General features: G+C 48.5%; 1 protein-coding gene across 1 annotated transcript in view; it reads left to right on the forward strand.

The window, feature by feature from the left end:
* Positions 1–18,682, forward strand: part of MYBPC3 (myosin binding protein C3) — a 337,466-nt gene that overhangs the window by 194,133 nt on the left and 124,651 nt on the right. Inside the window, exons 23-24 of the mRNA XM_069221629.1 lie at positions 6,583–6,742; positions 13,202–13,306. Coding sequence (XP_069077730.1) covers positions 6,583–6,742; positions 13,202–13,306 — 265 coding nt within the window. The remainder of the gene's footprint in view (positions 1–6,582; positions 6,743–13,201; positions 13,307–18,682) is intronic.

The raw sequence follows: 18,682 nt of genomic DNA on the forward strand, positions 1-18,682 counted from the left end.
CATCTTTCACTGAGGGGCACATAGTGCTGATATACTCAGTCCATCTGTCACCGAGGGGCACATGGAGCTGATATACTCAGTCCATCTCTCACCAAGGGGCACATTGTGCTGATTTACTCAGTCCATCTCTCACCGACGGGCACAGAGTGCTGATATACTCAGTCCATCTGTCACAAAGGGGCACAAAGTGCTGATATACTCAGTCCATCTCTCACCAAGGGGCACATTGTGCTGATATACTCAGTCCATCTCTCACCAAGGGGATCATTGTACTGATATACTCAGTCCATCTCTCACCAAGGGGCACATAGTGCTGATATACTCAGTCCATCTCTCACAAAGGGGCACATAGTGCTGATATACTCACTCCATCTCTCACCAACTGGCACATTGTGCTGATATACTCAGTCCATCTCTTACCAAGGGGCACATAGTGCTGATATACTCAGTCCATCTTTCACCAAGGGGCATATAGTGCTGATATACTCAGTCCATCTGTCACCGAGGGGCACATAGTGCTGATATACTCAGTCCATCTCTCACCAAGGGGAACATTGTACTGATATACTCAGTCCATCTCTTACCAAGGGGCACATTGCACTAATATACTCAGTCCATCTCTCACCAAGGGGAACACTGTACTGATATGGTCAGTCTGTCTCTCACCGAGGGCACATTGTACTGATATACTCAGTCCATCTCTCACCGGGGAGCACAGTCCACTGATATGCTCAGTGCAGCTCTCACTGAGGGGCACATTGTACTGATATGCTCAGTCCGTCTCTCACTGAGGGACAAATTGTACTGATATGCTCAGTCCATCTCTCACTGAGGAGCACATTGTACTGATATACTGAGTCAGTTTCTCACAGTGGGGCACATTGTACTGATATGCTCAGTCCATCTCTCACTGAGGGGCACATGGTGCTGAAATGCTCACTCTATCTCTCACCGAGGGGCACATTTTACTGATATACTCAGTCTGTCTCTAACGAGGGACACACTGTACTGATATGCTCAGTCCGTCTCTCACCGAGGAGCACATTCCACTGATATGCTCAGTGCGGCTCTCACCAAGGGGCACATTGTACTGCTATGGTCAGTCCGTCTCTCACCGAGGGGCACATTGTATTGATGTACTTAGTCCATCTTTCACTGAGGGGCACATTGTACTTATATACTCAGTCTGTCTTTTACCGAGGGGCACATCTTGCTGATATTCTCAGTCCATATTATCCCCTGTGGCATATTGTATTGATATGATAAGTCCATCTCTCACTGAGGGGCACATTATACTGATATACTCAGTCCATCTCTCACCAAGGGGCACATTGTACTGATATGCTCAGTCCATCTCTCACCGAGGGGCGCATTGTGCTGAAATGCTCAGTCTATCTTTCACAGAGGGGCATATTGTACTGATATGCTCAGTCCGTCTCTCACCGAGGGACACATTGTACTGATAAGCTCAGCCCATCTCTCACTGAGGGGCACATTGTACTGAAATACTGAGTCAGTTTCTCACAGAGGGGCAGATTGCCATTGTACTGATATGCTCAGTCTGTCACTCACTAAGGTCAGATTGTATTGATATGCTCAGTCCGTCTCTCACCGAAGGGCACATTGTGCTGATATGCTCAGTCATCTTTCACTGAGGGACATGTTGTATTGACATGCTCAGTCCATCTCTCACTGAGGGGCACATTGTACTGATATGTTTCCTCCATCTCTCACCAAGGGGTACATTGTACTGATATGTTCTCGTCATCTCTCACCAAGGAGTACATTGTGCTTATATGTTCTCCGCATCTCTCACCAAGGGGTACATTGTACTGATATGTTCCCTCCATCTCTCACCAAGGGGTACATTGTACTGATATGTTCTCTGCATTTCTCACCAAGGGACACATTGTACTGATAGGTTCTCTGTGAGAAAGGACCTCTTTTGGACATGATAGCCCTCCACTTTTTGCCTGGAAAGTGATGTGGTTTTAAACTGTAAGTGCCCTGGGCCCCTGATACACAGGTTCCCAGGGTCAGACCCCGTTCCCCAAAACTACTATGTATTGGCACTTCAGCCACCCTTGTAAGACCCTAGTAAACTTGGGACATGGGTACTGGAGAGGGCCCCTGCAGCACCAACTGTGCCACTCTGAGAGGTCCCCACACCAGCCTCATGCAGACTGCCATTGGAAGTATATGACAAGGTGTATTTAAAGGTTGCAAACTCGACATGGCACTCATGAAGAGGGCCCGCCCACTAACTCTGCATGCCCTAGAGGTAAGTCGCCCCTCTGGCAGGCCTTACAGCCCTAAGGCAGGGTGCACTATAAGGCATGTGAGGACATATGTTTGCATGAGCAAATATGCCCCTAATGTGTCTTTACAAAACCTTAAGACATAGTAAGTGTATAGGGGAGCCATAGCAAATGCATGTGCTGGACAATGGTCATTGTGAGTTTCCCAGCTACATGGTGGCCTCTCTGAACCCGGGTTGTTTGGTATCAAACAACTCAGAATAATAAACCCACACTGTTGCCGGCTGTAAATTTATTATACCCTGTACCCAGATGGTGCAAAACCTAACAGCTCTGACATGGTTGCTGACTGGTTTTTACCAGCTTCCCACCACCAGACAAAAGTTTGGTCTCCTGGGTTGAAGGCCTCTACTCTCAGGAGCCACAACACAAAGCCTTTCCTGGGTGGACGTGTTACACCTCCTCCCTCAGGCAGGCAGCCAAGCCCAGCTGTCAGCTTCAAAGGCGTTACTGTCCTTTGAAATCTGACCTCTGACTCTGCTGCTAGCAGCAGATGGCCACCCAATGGTTTTTCCCCCACTTTGAGCGGAAAAACCGGCAGGAAAACCACCCCCAGGTGTGACAAGCAAAGTGATCACTCCATTTAATTTTCTTCCATCTTGGATGGTAGGAAAATAGCCAATTAGGGTTAGAGATGTGACCCTTCCCACAAGAAGTGGTCACATAGAGGGTGTAGCCACCCTAAGGTAGGTGGTCCATGGGCCACTACCAGGAACTCCCCCTCATGTCCACTAAAGGCAGTATTTAGTAGGCATTCTTGTCCTACAGATCAGCATTGATGGACATAAGATTGCCAGTGACAAAGTAGACCCAAGGCTTGAAAACTGAAGCCCTGCTGTACGAAGAAAAAGGCACCAAACCCTGCCTGCTGCACCCAGGATTCAACAATCGCCACTGAGGGGTCGACTGGACATTGGACGGACTCTAAGAAACCCCAGAGGACCTTCAACCTTCTAAAAATCACTAAGAACCTCTCTCTGAGTGAGGGCACCACACCCTGCACCCTGCAGGCAAGAAACCAGTGAAGTCTCATTCACTGACCGGCCACTGACCAACAAACCGGACAAAGCACACAAACCAAATTCCACCCGACGGACAAACCCTGCCAGTGTGCCAAGTTCGGTTGCACTACAGCCTCCAGTGGCTGAGACGTGCCTCAGCCTGGGGTACTGGACCCCCAATGTTGGACATCCAGAAGAAAAGTCCACTTCAGACTCTCCAAGGACCAGAAGTAAGCTCCAGTTGAGGGACTACAGGACACCTAAGAAGCACCCTCCCAGAGTGGCCCTGTTGACCTGCAATCCACCCTCAAAGTGACCTGCACCTGGCAATACGGACCCTAGGACGCACAACCCTTGGCTGACCAATCCACGCTGCACCCGGCCTCTCTGGCCCCTGCATCAACAAACCAGCTGTGCTCTAGGGGTCCCAACCCCTTTCAACCTCTACACTCCAAGGGGACCCACCGGACTTACCTTTAAGTACATCTGTGCAGTGTCTTCCCAAGTGGTCCCCTTCACTATTGTGCTCCAGGACTTTCAGACACTGCTCCAGCCAAAACCGGGAACTGCCCAAAAGTCTCTGGCTGTCCCACAGGGCATCTTGATGACCTCGACCTAAAAACAGAAGGTGACACTTGTAAGAACAGTGCCTGATTTTATATGTTTTTTTAAAATGTTCTTCCATTGATTCCTATGCTGTGTAATTACACACAGAAACAGAACATTTTCCAAACTTTGAAAAGTCATAACTTAAAAATTACTTACCTGATTTTGATGATCTTGGTCTTAACATTTTTTACAAAAATATGAAGTATTTTTGTAAGTTGGTCTTGACTTATGTATCCACATTTATGGATGCTCTGAGTACAACAAATGCTTAGCACATCTCCGAGGTAAGCCTAACTGTTCGCCCACACCACCACAAAAACAGAGCATTACGTGGTCTGCTTTTTACCTCTGGAAAGCAAGGTGGGGTTGCTTGGATTCTCTACACACTGCACTTCATTTTTGTACACTATATAGAAAGCCAGGCTCCTACATTCTCCGCATCTCACACCAAGGGTCACATTGTGCTGATATGTTCTCCGCATCTCGCACCAAGTGTCACATTGTGCTATGTTCACCTCATCTCGCACCAAGGGGCACATTGTGCTGATATGTTCTTCGCATCTCGCACCAAGTGTCACATTGTGCTATGTTCACCTCATCTCGCACCAAGGGGCACATTGTGCTGATATGTTCTCCAAGTCTCTTACCAAGGGGCACATTGTGCTGATATGTTCTCTGCATCTCGCACCAAGGGGCACATTGTGCTGATATGTTCTCCATATCTCGCACAAAGGGGCACATTGTACTGATATGTTCTCCGCATCTCGCACTAAGGGGCACATTTTACTGATATGTTCTCCTCATCTCGCACCAAGGGGCACATTGTGCTATGTTCTCCAAGTCTCTTACCAAGGGGCACATTGTGCTGATATGTTCTCTGCATCTCGCACCAAGGGGCACATTGTGATGATATGTTCTCCATATCTCTCACAAAGGGGCACATTGTACTGATATGTTCTCCGCATCTCGCACTAAGGGGCACATTGTACTGATATGTTCTCCTCATCTCGCACCAAGGGGCACATTGTGCTGATATGTTCTCTGCATCTCGCACCAAGGGGCACATTGTGCTGATATGTTCTCTGCATCTCGCACCAAGGGGCACATTGTGCTGATATGTTCTCCACGTCTCTTACCAAGGGGCACATTGTGCTGATCTGTTCTCTGCATCTCGCACGAAGGGGCACATTGTGCTGATATGTTCTCCGCATCTCGCACCAAGGGGCACATTGTGCTATGTTCTCCTCATCTCGCACCAAGGGGCACATTGTGCTGATATGTTCTCCACGTCTCTTACCAAGGGGCACATTGTGCTGATATGTTCTCCAAATCTCGCACCAAGGGGCACATTGTGCTGATATGTTCTCCAAATCTCGCACCAAGGGGCACATTGTGCTATGTTCTCCGCATCTCGCACCAAGGGGCACATTGTGCTGATATGTTCTCTGCATCTCGCACCAAGGGGCACATTGTGCTGATATGTTCTCCGCATCTCGCACCAAGGGGCACATTGGGCTGATATGTTCTCTGCATCTCGTACCAAGGGGCACATTGGGCTGATATGTTCTCCGCATCTCGCACCAAGGGGCACATTGGGCTGATATGTTCTCCGCATCTCGCACCAAGGGGCACATTGGGCTGATATGTTCTCTGCATATCGCACCAAGGGGCACATTGTGCTGATATGTTCTCCGCATCTTGCACCAAGGGGCACATTGTGCTGATATGTTCTCCGCATCTCGCACTAAGGGGCACATTGTGCTGATATGTTTTCCGCATCTCGCACCAAGGGGCACATTGTGCTGATATGTTCTCTGCATCTCGCACCAAGGGGCACATTGTGCTGATATGTTCTCCACGTCTCTTACCAAGGGGCACATTGTGCTGATCTGTTCTCTGCATCTCGCACGAAGGGGCACATTGTGCTGATATGTTCTCCGCATCTCGCACCAAGGGGCACATTGTGCTATGTTCTCCTCATCTCGCACCAAGGGGCACATTGTGCTGATATGTTCTCCACGTCTCTTACCAAGGGGCACATTGTGCTGATATGTTCTCCAAATCTCGCACCAAGGGGCACATTGTGCTGATATGTTCTCCAAATCTCGCACCAAGGGGCACATTGTGCTATGTTCTCCGCATCTCGCACCAAGGGGCACATTGTGCTGATATGTTCTCTGCATCTCGCGCCAAGGGGCACATTGTGCTGATATGTTCTCCGCATCTCGCACCAAGGGGCACATTGGGCTGATATGTTCTCTGCATCTCGTACCAAGGGGCACATTGGGCTGATATGTTCTCCGCATCTCGCACCAAGGGGCACATTGGGCTGATATGTTCTCCGCATCTCGCACCAAGGGGCACATTGGGCTGATATGTTCTCTGCATATCGCACCAAGGGGCACATTGTGCTGATATGTTCTCCGCATCTTGCACCAAGGGGCACATTGTGCTGATATGTTCTCCGCATCTCGCACTAAGGGGCACATTGTGCTGATATGTTCTCCGCATCTCGCACTAAGGGGCACATTGTGCTGATAGGTTCTCTGTGTCTCTCACCATGGGGCACATTGTGTGATTTACTCTGTACATCCGATACCAAGGGGCACATTGCTTCCTCCACACTGACTTCCTGTTGTTTTTAATGTATCCAGTTGATTTCAGAATCAGAAGGAAGAATTCGTGTTGAGACCTTCAAAGAACACTGTATCTTCACCATTGAGGGGGCTGAGAAGCAGGACGAGGGCGTGTACAGCGTGGTGGTGCAGAACCCAGCGGGAGAAGATAAAGCAGACATTACAGTCAAGGTCATCGGTGAGTCCAGGGCAATCACAGTGGAGCAAACTTTAGACTGTGTGCTCTGAGGACGGCCTTGTGCATCATGATCACACCGGGTGATGTACCTTAGACAGAGACAGTGGGCGAGAAAGTTAAGGCTGGAAGCAAATGGCTTAAAGATAGACTGAAAGAATCCTATTTGGAGATGGCCTGAGGTGGAGCTTTAGTGGTTCATGGACGGGAGTAGTGTCTTGGCCTGACACAAACCGAGAGAGTGACATGGTTGTGAGTGGACTGAGGGAGAGTGTCTTGGCTGGAGATGGACTGAGAGTGGGTGCCTTGGTTGGAGATGAACTGAGGGAGAGTGTCTTAGTTGGAGATGGACTGAAAGTGTAATGTGGTAGGAGATGAACTCGGGGGAAGTTTATTTGGAGATGGCCTGATGGAGAGCCTTAGTGGAACATGAACTGGAAGAGTATCTTGGTTGAAGGTGGCCTGAAAAAGTGACATTGTTGGAAATAGACTGGGGGAGTGTATTGCTTGCACACGCATTAGGAGAGTTGTGATTGGTCTGGGTGAGGGTATCTTGGTTAGAGACAGACTGAAAGAGTAATATGGTTGGAGATGGACTGTGGAAGAGTTTTATTTGGAGATGGCATGACTGAGAGTCTTAGTGGAACATGGCTTGGGAGGTGTCTTGGTTAGAGATGGCCTGAGAGATTGCTACAGTTGGGTATAGACTGGGTAGTGTCTCGGTTGCACATGAACTAGGAGAATGACTTGGTTGTGCGTGGTTTGAATGAGAGCATCTTACTTGGAGACAGACTAAAAGAGTAATGTTGTTGAAAATGGACTCAGGGATAGTCTTTTTTGCAGATGGTGACATGGATAACTGGTTAAAGATGAGATGATGTAGATTCTTGCTTGGATATGGAGGCATAGGTTCTTGATTGGAATTGGGTTGATGTGGATTCTTGTTTGGAGATGGTGACATGGGTTCTTGGTTGGAGATGGGTTGATGTGGATTCTTGTTTGGAGATGACATGGGTTCTTAGTTGGAGATGGGTTGATGTAGATTCTTGTTTTGAGATGGTGACAAAGGTTCTTAATTGGGCATGGGTTGATGTGGATTCTTGTTTGGAGATGGTGACACAGGTTCTTGGTTGGAGATGAGTTGATGTGGATTCTTGTTTGGAGATGGTGAACTGGGTTCTTAGTTGAAGATGAGATGATGTGGATTCTTGTTTGGAGATGGTGACATGGGTTCTTGGTTGGAGATGGGTTGATTTTTTTTTGTGGGAGGGAGATGATGACATGGGTTCTTGGTTGGAGATCGTTTGACGTGGATTCTTGTTTGGAAATGGTGACATGGGTTCTTGGTTGGAGATGGGTTGGTGTGGATTCTTTGCTAGATATGGCAGCATGGGTCTTGGTTGAATATAAATTTACTTGGATTTTTGGTTGGAGATGGAGGCATAGGTTCTCGGTTGGAGATGGTTTGATGTGAATTATTGGTTGGAGATCCTGACATGGGTTCTTGGTTGAAGACGGTTTGACGTGGATTCTCGGTTTGAGGTGGTAACATGAGTTTATGATTGGAGATGGGCTGACATGGATTCTTGGCTGGCTATGGCGGCATGGTGTTGGATGGAGATGGATTGTTGCAGATTTTTGGTTGGAGATGGTGGCATGGGCTCTTGGTTGGAGATGAGTTGACATGGATTCTTGTTTGGAGATGGAAGCAAAGGTTCTTGATTGGAGATAGAGTGATGTGGATTCTTGGTTGGAGATAGGTTGACATGAATTATTGGTTGGAAATGGTGACATGGGTTCTTGGTTGGAGATGGTTTGACATGGATTCTCAACTTGAGCTTGTGACATGAGATTTTGGTTGGATATGGGCTGACTTGGATTCTTGGCTGGATATGGCAGCATGGGCCTTGGTTGGAATGAATTTTTGTGGGTTTGTGGTCAGGGAGATGGTGGTATAGGTTCTTGGTTGGGGGTGGGTTGATGTGGAATCTTGGTTGGAGATGGAGACATAGGTTCGATTGATGTGAATTCTTGGTTGAAGATGGGTTGACGTGAATTAGTAGTCGGAGATGGTGACATAATTATTGATTGGAGATGTGTTGACATGCATTCATGGGTGGAGATGGGCAAAGGAATAGTCATGGTGAAGATGCACTAAGGGAAAGGTTTGTGATTGTAATAAGGGTGATTCTTGATTAGAAATGGCTAGGGAAACAATCTTAATTGAAGTTATGTTAAAAGTGAACTGAGTGAGGGTTATACTTGAAGATGGATGCAAAGTCTTAGGGGAAGATTTAATAACATTTTACGCAACTCAGTGCAGCAAGGCAACTTGCTGAACTGCTTTGTGTGAAAGGAAGACATCAGAAATGCACCATATTTACAAAAATATGGCACATTTCGGCTGCCTTCCTATGAAGACAAACTGTGGAGCAGATATACCACCTTTTCACACAACGCATCACTGCAAGGCAACTTGCTGCGCTGTATTTCGGTGCGCAAAACGGAGACATCAGAAATGCACCATATTTATTTACAAAGATATAGCATATTTCTGCTGCCTCCTTAGGTAGGCAACCTGTGATGTCTAGAGCCATTACAGGCCCCCTTGCACCATGGTGCATGAATTCTTCACACAGGGAAAAAGTAAGTATGAGAGGAGGCCTCTTTTTGAATGGTTAGCTCCCACTTTTTGCCTGAGGTTGATGTGTCCTAGAAGTTGTAGTGCCCAGGGCCCCTGCTAACCAGGTTCCCTGTGCCAGAGCTCTTTCCCTAAATCTGTTGTGATGCTTGGCACAATTGGATACACTCTTACATATCACTATAAGACTCTAGTAAATGGGTACCCCAGTACCCAGGGCATGGGATAGTATGAGTAGAGCCTGAGTGCAGCAGCGCTGATTGTGCCACTCTCTAGGGCCCTTCACCCAGATGGACCCAGCACTGCCAGTGCAGGCTGAGTGTACTGGGGCAAACCTAAAAAGGCAAACTCAACATGGCACACTCCCTTTCCACCCTACACTGCATGTGATATGGGTAAGTCACTCCTCTGGTAGGCCTTACAGCCCTACGGCAGGGTGCACCATACTGTATGTGAGGGCACATTTGCATGATCAATATGCCCACACTGTGTCCTTGCCAAACCTGGGACATAGTGAGTTAACAGAGCGGCCATTTTAAGTACATGCACTGGACACTGGTCAAACAAGAGTTCCCCAGCTACATGATGGCCACTCTGCACCCTGGGTTGTTTGTTACCAAAACGCTCAGGATGATAAATCCAAACTGGTACCAGTATTGGATTTAAACCCAAAAGTACCCAGGGCTCACCTGAGAGGTGCCCCCTGCAAAAGCTAACCTAACTAGCATTGTTGCTGACTGGTCCTATCCAGCTTCCACCTCCAGACGGCCAATATACAAACCGTGGGGGAGAGCCCTGTCTCTCTGGTTTGTAAAACAATGCCCTTCCTGGGTGGAGCAGCTAAGACGCCCTCCCTCAGGAATGTGCACTCTCCTGGTGGTGAGCATCAAATGGCTACCGCCCTTGAAACTCGAGCCCCCAGGCCTGCTGCTAGCAGCAGATGGCTTCCCCCTTTGCAAACCTCCACTTTTGGTGGGAGCAAAGGCGGGAAACCACACAAAGAGTAGGAGGCGGGGTCTCACTGAGCATCCACCACCCCTACGGCTTGCAGACGAAGTGGACCCCCATTACATTTTCCTCCATGTTGGATGGCAGGAAAATATCCAGTGAGGTTTAGGGAAGTGACCCTTTCCACAGGAAGTGGTCACTGTAGTGGGTGTAGCCACCCAAGGGTAAGTGTCCCATTGGACACTACCAGGTTCCCCCTAAAACACCCACTAAATTCAGTATTTAGTGGGCTCCCCTATACCAAGGATGAGAACAGAGGACCTGCTGCACCAGATGAGGCTCCAAGACCCCTTCTTGCTGCACCAGAGTCGCAACAATTGCCGCTGCGGTGGAGCTGACCATTGGACCGACCTCAAAAGACCCCGAGGACCTCCAGGCTTCACAAATAGCCCAAGATCTCCCTCCTGAGTGGAGATACCACTCAAGAAACCAAAGGAACCTGAAAGGAACCTGCAAACCAGTGAGGGACACTTCACAGATCAGACGATATCTCCGCAACCGGAAGTCACAGCTGGACCCAACAACACACCAACGACAGCTTGGATGAGACCTGCAAGTGTGCCAACTTTGGTGGCACAGTGCCCTCCGTGGCCGAGTTGTGCCAATACCCCACATACTGGTCAGTGCACATCGGACAACCACCTAAAACAGCTCACCCAAAGCTACAACTGGACCAGAAGGAAGCCCAAGTCAAGGGACTTCAGTGACACCCCAGACCTCCCACCAGAGCCCCCATGACATCCTGCAAGGCCCACGGAAGACTTACCTCCAGCTCCAAAGGGTCCCTTTGCACACAGCATCCAAGACTTTCAACTCGCCCTGCATCCGGCCGCCCTGAGCCCTGCATCACAGGATCTGCTATGTGCCCCAGGTCCCCAACCCTTTGTGACCTCAACAGCCCAAAGGGACCCCAAGGCACCATCCTTAAATCTGTAAACCAGCTCCTTTTCCAAGTGGCCCCTCCAGATGGCCCTGTGCCCGTGCCAAGAGACTTTCCAACGCTGCTCCTGCCGGAGCCGGGTGCCACCTGAGGCTCTCCAGCTGGCACAGTGTGCCCACTGACTACTTCGACCACCCAGCAAAAGAAGGGACTGGTAACTCAACTGTACAATTTTTAATGCATTTTTAAAAGGGACTGCCTATTGATTCCTATGGTGCGTAATTACGCACAGAAAGGCTAACTTTATTAAAACTTTGAAAAGTGATATCTCAAAAAGTACTTAATGTATCTTCAAGATCTTGGTCTTAAAATGTACATAAAAGTTGGAAGTATTTTTTATAAATTCTGGTCTCGAGGTATTCATTGAGTGTGTGGTGCATGATTGGATTTGTGAGTACAGCAAATACTTAGCACATCTTCTGGATTAGCCTAACTGCTCGACCAGCCACCTTAAACATTGGAGCATTAGATGGTCTATTTTTTACCTTTGGAAACCAAAGTGTGGTTGCCTGGACCCCCTGCACAGTGTGCCTAGTTCTGCACACTACGTAGAGGGCCAGCCTCTTACAGGAAGTAGCAAGAAGAAATAAGGATATTTCCTTGTTACGCCTCGGTCTGGGAGCCATACCATTTTGATGCATTGCTATAACTCTATGTAACTCTAAAATGCACCCAAATCCATGGGTGGATGCGAAGGAATGCCCGCACTCCACCATGGAATGACTCCCTGCCGCAAGGTAATGCAAGGCAGCGAAATGCACTGCTTCGTGCTACCTCAGATTTACTAGTACACACATTCTCACAAGGTAGCTTTGCGTGTAATAGTCAATCGCATGAAAGGCCTAGTGTTGCTCTGCGTCGCCTTGCGTGATGGAGGGCAACACAAGCCCTTAGTGACGCTGACCCTAGGTTTACTAAAGCACGAAAAGCCAAGCAAGGTGGCTTTGCATCACTTAGTTGCCCTGCATCGCCTTGTGTGACGCAAGGATGACGAAAGCCCTTAGTAAATCTGGTGCTTCTTTGGAGACGGATGGTAGGAGAGTCTTGGTTGAAGATGGGTTGAGGGATATCCTTTGTTGGGGGTGGACTAGGAGGGTGATGTGGTGGAGATAGGCTGGGGAAGTACCTTGGTTAGAGATAAGTGAAGTATTAGTCTTAATTTGATGTGAAGCAACAATGACTCGTTAATGTAGATGGAGAGAAGAAGAGCATTGATTTGCGAGAGTCTTTGAGATGGTCTGAGGGAGAGGTGGAAAGGTATAGCTGTGGCAGAGATGGATTTAGCGTATACTCTTATTTGGGGAGGAGCCACGAGAGAGTGTTTGTTGGAGATGGGCTAAGGGAGAGTCGTTTTTAGAGATAGGCATAGGCAGAGTGTTGGTTGGGGATGATTTGAAAGAGGCCCATTGATTGGCAGTCAGTTGAGGAAGAGTTTTTCTTGGAGATGAGTTAAAAGGGAGCCTTGGTTGGAGATGTCAGAGAGAAAGTGTTGAGATAAATGAAATTAGGCCCATATTTATACTTTTTTAGCGCCGCAATTGCGCCGCTTTTTGATGCAAAAACGGCGCAAACTTACAAAATACCATATTATTTTGTAACTGTGCGCCGTTTTTCCGCCAAAAAGCGGCGCAATTGCGGCGCTAAAAAAGTATAAATACGGGCCTTAGAGTTTTACTTGAACTTGGACTAAGGAACAGTCTTTCTTGAAAGATGACTGAGGTAGATAAGTGGGTTTGGGTGTCTTATTTGGAAATAATTTTGGGGACAGTCTAGGCTGAAGGTGGGTTGAGGGGTTGTCTTGATTTGCAATAGTTGTGAGACTGGAGTATTTCACTTGCTGGAGTATTTCACTTGCTTTCTAATTTGGTTCCAGATGTACCAGATCCTCCTCAGGCACCCAAGATCTCAAACATACTAGAAGATTCCTGCACTGTGCAGTGGGAACCACCAAAGTACGATGGAGGCCAAGGAATATTAGGTAGGACTCAGCGCCAGTCTTCCTTCAGCACCCACACCCCAATGGGCCCTAAATGTACCCGCCCCTTCTGCTATACCCCAGCTAGGTCTCAATGTACCCATCCTTCCTTCCATACCCCAACGGGCCCTAAATGTACCTGCCCCTTCTGCTATACCCTGACTAGTCTAAATGTACCCATATATAAATTGGAAGTCAGGGCACTCATGAATCAAAAACAATTACATATGATGTGTTTAGTGTCCATAGAATCCTGATCGAGGAAAACGTTGTGAGACCGAAAATCGTGAAAGAAGGAATCTTCAATTTATTCTAGAGAGATAGAGTACATCACAGTGATGAAGGAACAATCCTTAAGGTCAATACATCCGTGACCATAGCATCCGAAACGTAATCATGTAACACAACGCCGAAATATAGGTTACAGCACAGTGTTAGAAGAGCAATCCTTGAGGTCAACACATCCGTGACCATAGCATCCGAAAGAAAATCAAGTAACAAAACGCCAACACGTGTTTCGTCTTATGAGATATAAATCTCCAAGACTTCATCAGGGCTGAGCTACAAATTGATAAATAATCAGTGATGGGACTCCTGAGCCATCTCAGGAATCTGAAACTCGTGGTACCTTGAATGGATAGAGATAGATTAAAGTAGAAAAATCTGTACCACCGAGAATCCTAATTCCAAATGAAAGTATTAGAGGAACGGAGACCGCGGTCGAATAGTACCTGCCCCTTCTGCTTTACCCTCATTAGTCTAAATGTACCCGCCCGTCCTTCCATACCCCAGCTAGGTCTCAATGTACCCACCCTTCTTTCCATACCCCAATGCGGCCTAAATGTACCTGCCCCTTCTGCTATATCCTGACTAGTCTAAATGCACCTGCCCCTCCTTCCATACCCCTGCTAGGTCTCAATGTACCTATCCTTCCTTTCATACCCCAACGAGGCCTAAATGTACCTGCCCCTTCTGCTATACCCTGACTAGTCTAAATGTACCCGCCCCTCCTTCCATACCCCTGCTAGATCTCAATGTACCCATCCTTCCTTCCATAGCCCAACGAGGCCTAAATGTACCTGCCCCTTCTGTTATATCCCGACTAGTCTAAATGTACCCACCCTCCTTCCATACCTCAGCTAGGTCTCAATGTACCCATCCTTCCTTCCATACCCCAACGAGGCCTAAATATCCCTGCCCCTTCTGCTATACCCTGACTAGTCTAAATGTACCTGCCCCTCCTTCCATACCCCTGCTAGGTCTCAATGTACCCACACTTCCTTCCATACCCCAACGAGGCCAAAATGTACCTGCCCCTTCTGTTATACCCTCACTAGTCTAAATGTACCTGCCCCTCCTTCCATACTGAAGCTAGATCTCAATGTACCCATCCTTCCTTCCATACCCCAACGAGGCCTAAATGTACCTGCCGCTTCTGCTACACCCTGACTAGTCTAAATGTACCAGGCCTCCTTCCATATCTCAGCTAGGTCTCAATGTACCCATCCTTCCGTCCATACCCCAACGAGGCCTAAACGTACCTGCCCCTTCTGCAATACCCTCACTAGTCTAAATGTACCTGCCCCTTCTGCTATACCCCGACTAGTCTAAATGTACCTGCCCCTCCTTCCATACCCCAGCTAGATCTCAATGTACCCATCCTTCCTTCCATACCCCAACGAGGCCTAAATGTACCCGCCCCTTCTGCTATACCCCACCTAGGTCTCAATGTACCCATCCTTCCTTCCATACCCCAACGGGCCCTAAATGTACCCGCCCCTTCTGCTATACCCCAGCTAGGTCTCAATGTTCCCATCCTTCCTTCCATACCCCAACGGGCCCTAAATGTACCTGCCCCTTGTGCTATACCCTGACTACTCTAAATGTACCTGCCCCTCCTTCCATACCCCAGCTAGGTCTCAATGTACCCACCCTTCTTTCCATACCCCAACGCAGCCTAAATGTACCTGCCCCTTCTGCTATATCCTGACTAGTCTAAATGTACCTGCCCCTTCTGCTATACCCTGACTGCTCTAAATGTACCTGCCCCTCCTTCCATACCCCTGCTAGATCTCAATGTACCCATCCTTCCTTCCATAGCCCAACGAGGCCTAAATGTACATACCCCTTCTGTTATATCCCGACTAGTCTAAATGTACCCACCCTCCTTCCATACCCCTGCTAGGTCTCAATGTACCCATCCTTCCTTTCATACCCCAACGAGGCCTAAATGTACCTGCCCCTTCTGCTATACCCTGACTAGTCTAAATGTACCCGCCACTCCTTCCATACCCCAGCTAGGTCTCAATGTACCCATCCTTCCTTCCATATCCCAACAAGGCCTAAATGTACCCGCACCTTCTGCTATACCCTGACTATTCTAAATGTACCCACCCCTCCTTCTATACCCCTGCTAGATCTCAATGTACCCATCCTTCCTTCCATACCACAACGAGGCCTAAATGTACCTGCCCCTTCAGCTATACCCTGACTAGTCTAAATGTACCCACCCCTCCTTCCATACCCCAGCTAGATCTCAATATACCCATCTTTCCTTCCAAAGCCCAATGAGGCCTAAATGTACCTGCCCCTTCTGCTATACCCTGACTAGTCTAAATGTACCCACCCTCCTTCTATACCTCAGCTAGTTCTCAATGTACCCATCCTTCCTTCCATAGCCCAACGAGGCCTAAATGTACCTGCCCCTTCTGCTTTACCCTGACTAGTCTAAATGTACCTGCCCCTCCTTCCATATCCCAGCTAGGTCTCAATGTACCCATCCTTCCTTCCATATCCCAACGAGGCCTAAATGTACCCGCCCCTTCTGCTATATTCCGACTAGTCTAAATGTACCCTCCCTCCTTCCATACCTCAGCTAGGTCTCAATGTACCCATCCTTCCTTCCATAACCCAACGAGGCCTAAATGTACCTGCCCCTTCTGCTATACCCTGACTAGTCTAAATGTACCCGCCCCTCCTTCCATACTGCAGCTAGATCTCAATGTACCCATCCTTCCTTCCATACCCCAACGAGGCCTAAATCTACCTGCCGCTTCTGCTATACCCTGACTAGTCTAAATGTACCAGCCCTCCTTCCATACCTCCACTAGGTCTCAATATAACCATCCTTCCTTCCATACCCTAACGAGGCCTAAATGTACCTGCCCCTTCTGCTATACCCTGACTCGTCTAAATGTACCCGCCCCTCCTTCCATACCCCTGCTAGATCTCAATGTACCCATCCTTCCATCCATACGCCAACGAGGCCTAAATGTACCTGCCCCTTCTGCTATACCCTGACTAGTCTAAGTGTACCCGCCCATCCTTCCATACCCCAGCTAGGTCTGAATGTACCCATCCTTCCTTCCATACCCCAACGAGGACTAAATGTACCTGCCCCTTCTGCTATACCCTGACTAATTTAAATGTACCCGCCCTCCATCCATACCCAGCTAGGTCTCAGTGTACCCACCCTTCCTTCCATACCCCAACGAGGCCTAAATGTACCCACCCCTTCTGCTATACCCTGACTAGTCTAAATGTAGCCGCTCCTCCTTCCATACCCCAGCTAGGTCTCAATGTACCCATCCTTCCTTCCATGCCCTAACGAGGCCTAAATGTACCTGCCCCTTCTGCTATACCCTGACTAGTCTAAATGTAGCCGCCCCTCCTTCCATACCCCAGCTAGGTCTCAATGTACCCATCCTTCCTTCCATAGCCCAACGAGGCCTAAATGTACCTGCCCCTTCTGCTTTACCCTCACTAGTTTAAATGTACACGCTCTCCTTCCATACCCCAGCTAGGTCTCAATGTACCCATCCTTCCTTTCATACCCCAACGAGGCCTAAATGTACCTGCCCCTTCTGCTATACCCTGACTATTTTAAATGTACCCACCCCTCCTTCCATACCCCTGCTAGATCTCAATGTACCCATCCTTCCTTCCATACCCCATCAAGGCCTAAATGTACCTGCCCCTTCTTTTATACCCTGACTAGTCTAAATGTGCCCGCCCCTCCTTCCATACCCAGCTAGATCTCAATATACCCATCTTTCCTTCCATACCCCAACAACGCCTACATGTACTTGCCCCTTCTGCTATACCCTGACTAGTCTAAATGTACCTGCCCCTCCTTCCATACCCCAGCTAGGTCTCAATGTTCCCATCCTTCCTTCCATACCCCAAAAAGGCCTAAATGTACCTGACCCTTCTGCTATACCCTGACTAGTCTAAATGTACCCGCCCCTCCTTCCATACTGCAGCTAGATCTCAATGTAACCATCCTTCCTTCCATACCCCAATGAGGCCTAAATGTACCTGCCGCTTCTGCTATACCCTGACTAGTCTAAATATACCAGCCCTCCTTCCATACCTCAGATAGGTCTCAATGTACCCATCCTTCCTTCCATACCCCAACGAGGCCTAAATTTACCTGCCCCTTCTGCTATACCCTCACTAGTCTAAATGTACTTGCCCCTTCTGCTTTACCCTGACTAGTCTAAATGTACCCGCTCTCCTTCCATACCCCAGCTGGGTCTCAATGTACCCATCCTTCCTGCCATACCCGAACGAGGCCTAAATGTACCTGCCCCTTCTGCTATACTCTGGCTAGTCTAAATGTACCCGCCCCTCCTTCCATACCCCTGCTAGATCTCAATGTACCCATCCTTCCTTCCATACCCCAACGCGGCCTAAATGTACCTGCCCCTTCTGCTTTACCCTCATTAGTCTAAATGTACCCGCCCCTCCTTCCATACCCAGTCCAGCTCTCAATATACCCATCCTTCCTTCCGTACCCCATCGAGGCCTAAATGTACCTGCCCCTTCTGCTATGCCCTGACTAGTCTAAATGTACCTGCCCCTCTTTCCATACCCCTGCTAGATCTCAATGTACCTATCCTTCCTTCCATACCCCAACGCGGCCTAAATGTACCTGCCCCTTCTGCTATACCATGACTAGTCTAAATGTATCCGCCCCTCCTTCCATACCCCTGCTAGATCTCAATATACCCATCCTTCCTTCCATACCCCATCGAGGCCTAAATGTACCTGCCCCTTCTGCTATGCCCTGACTAGTCTAAATGTACCTGCCCCTCCTTCCATACCGAAGCTAGGTCTCAATGTACCCATCCTTCCTTCCATATCCCAACGAGTCCTAAATGCACCTGCCCCTTCTGCTATACCCTGACTAGCCTAAATGTACCTACCCCTTCTGCTATGCCATGACTAGTCTAAATGTATCCGCCCCTCCTTCCATACCCCTGCTAGATCTCAATATACCCATCCTTCCTTCCATACCCCATCGAGGCCTAAATGTACCTGCCCCTTCTGCTATGCCCTGACTAGTCTAAATGTACCTGCCCCTCCTTCCATACCGAA

This window comes from Pleurodeles waltl, chromosome 3_1 (assembly GCF_031143425.1).
Source record: "Pleurodeles waltl isolate 20211129_DDA chromosome 3_1, aPleWal1.hap1.20221129, whole genome shotgun sequence".
Classification (NCBI taxonomy): domain Eukaryota; kingdom Metazoa; phylum Chordata; class Amphibia; order Caudata; family Salamandridae; genus Pleurodeles; species Pleurodeles waltl.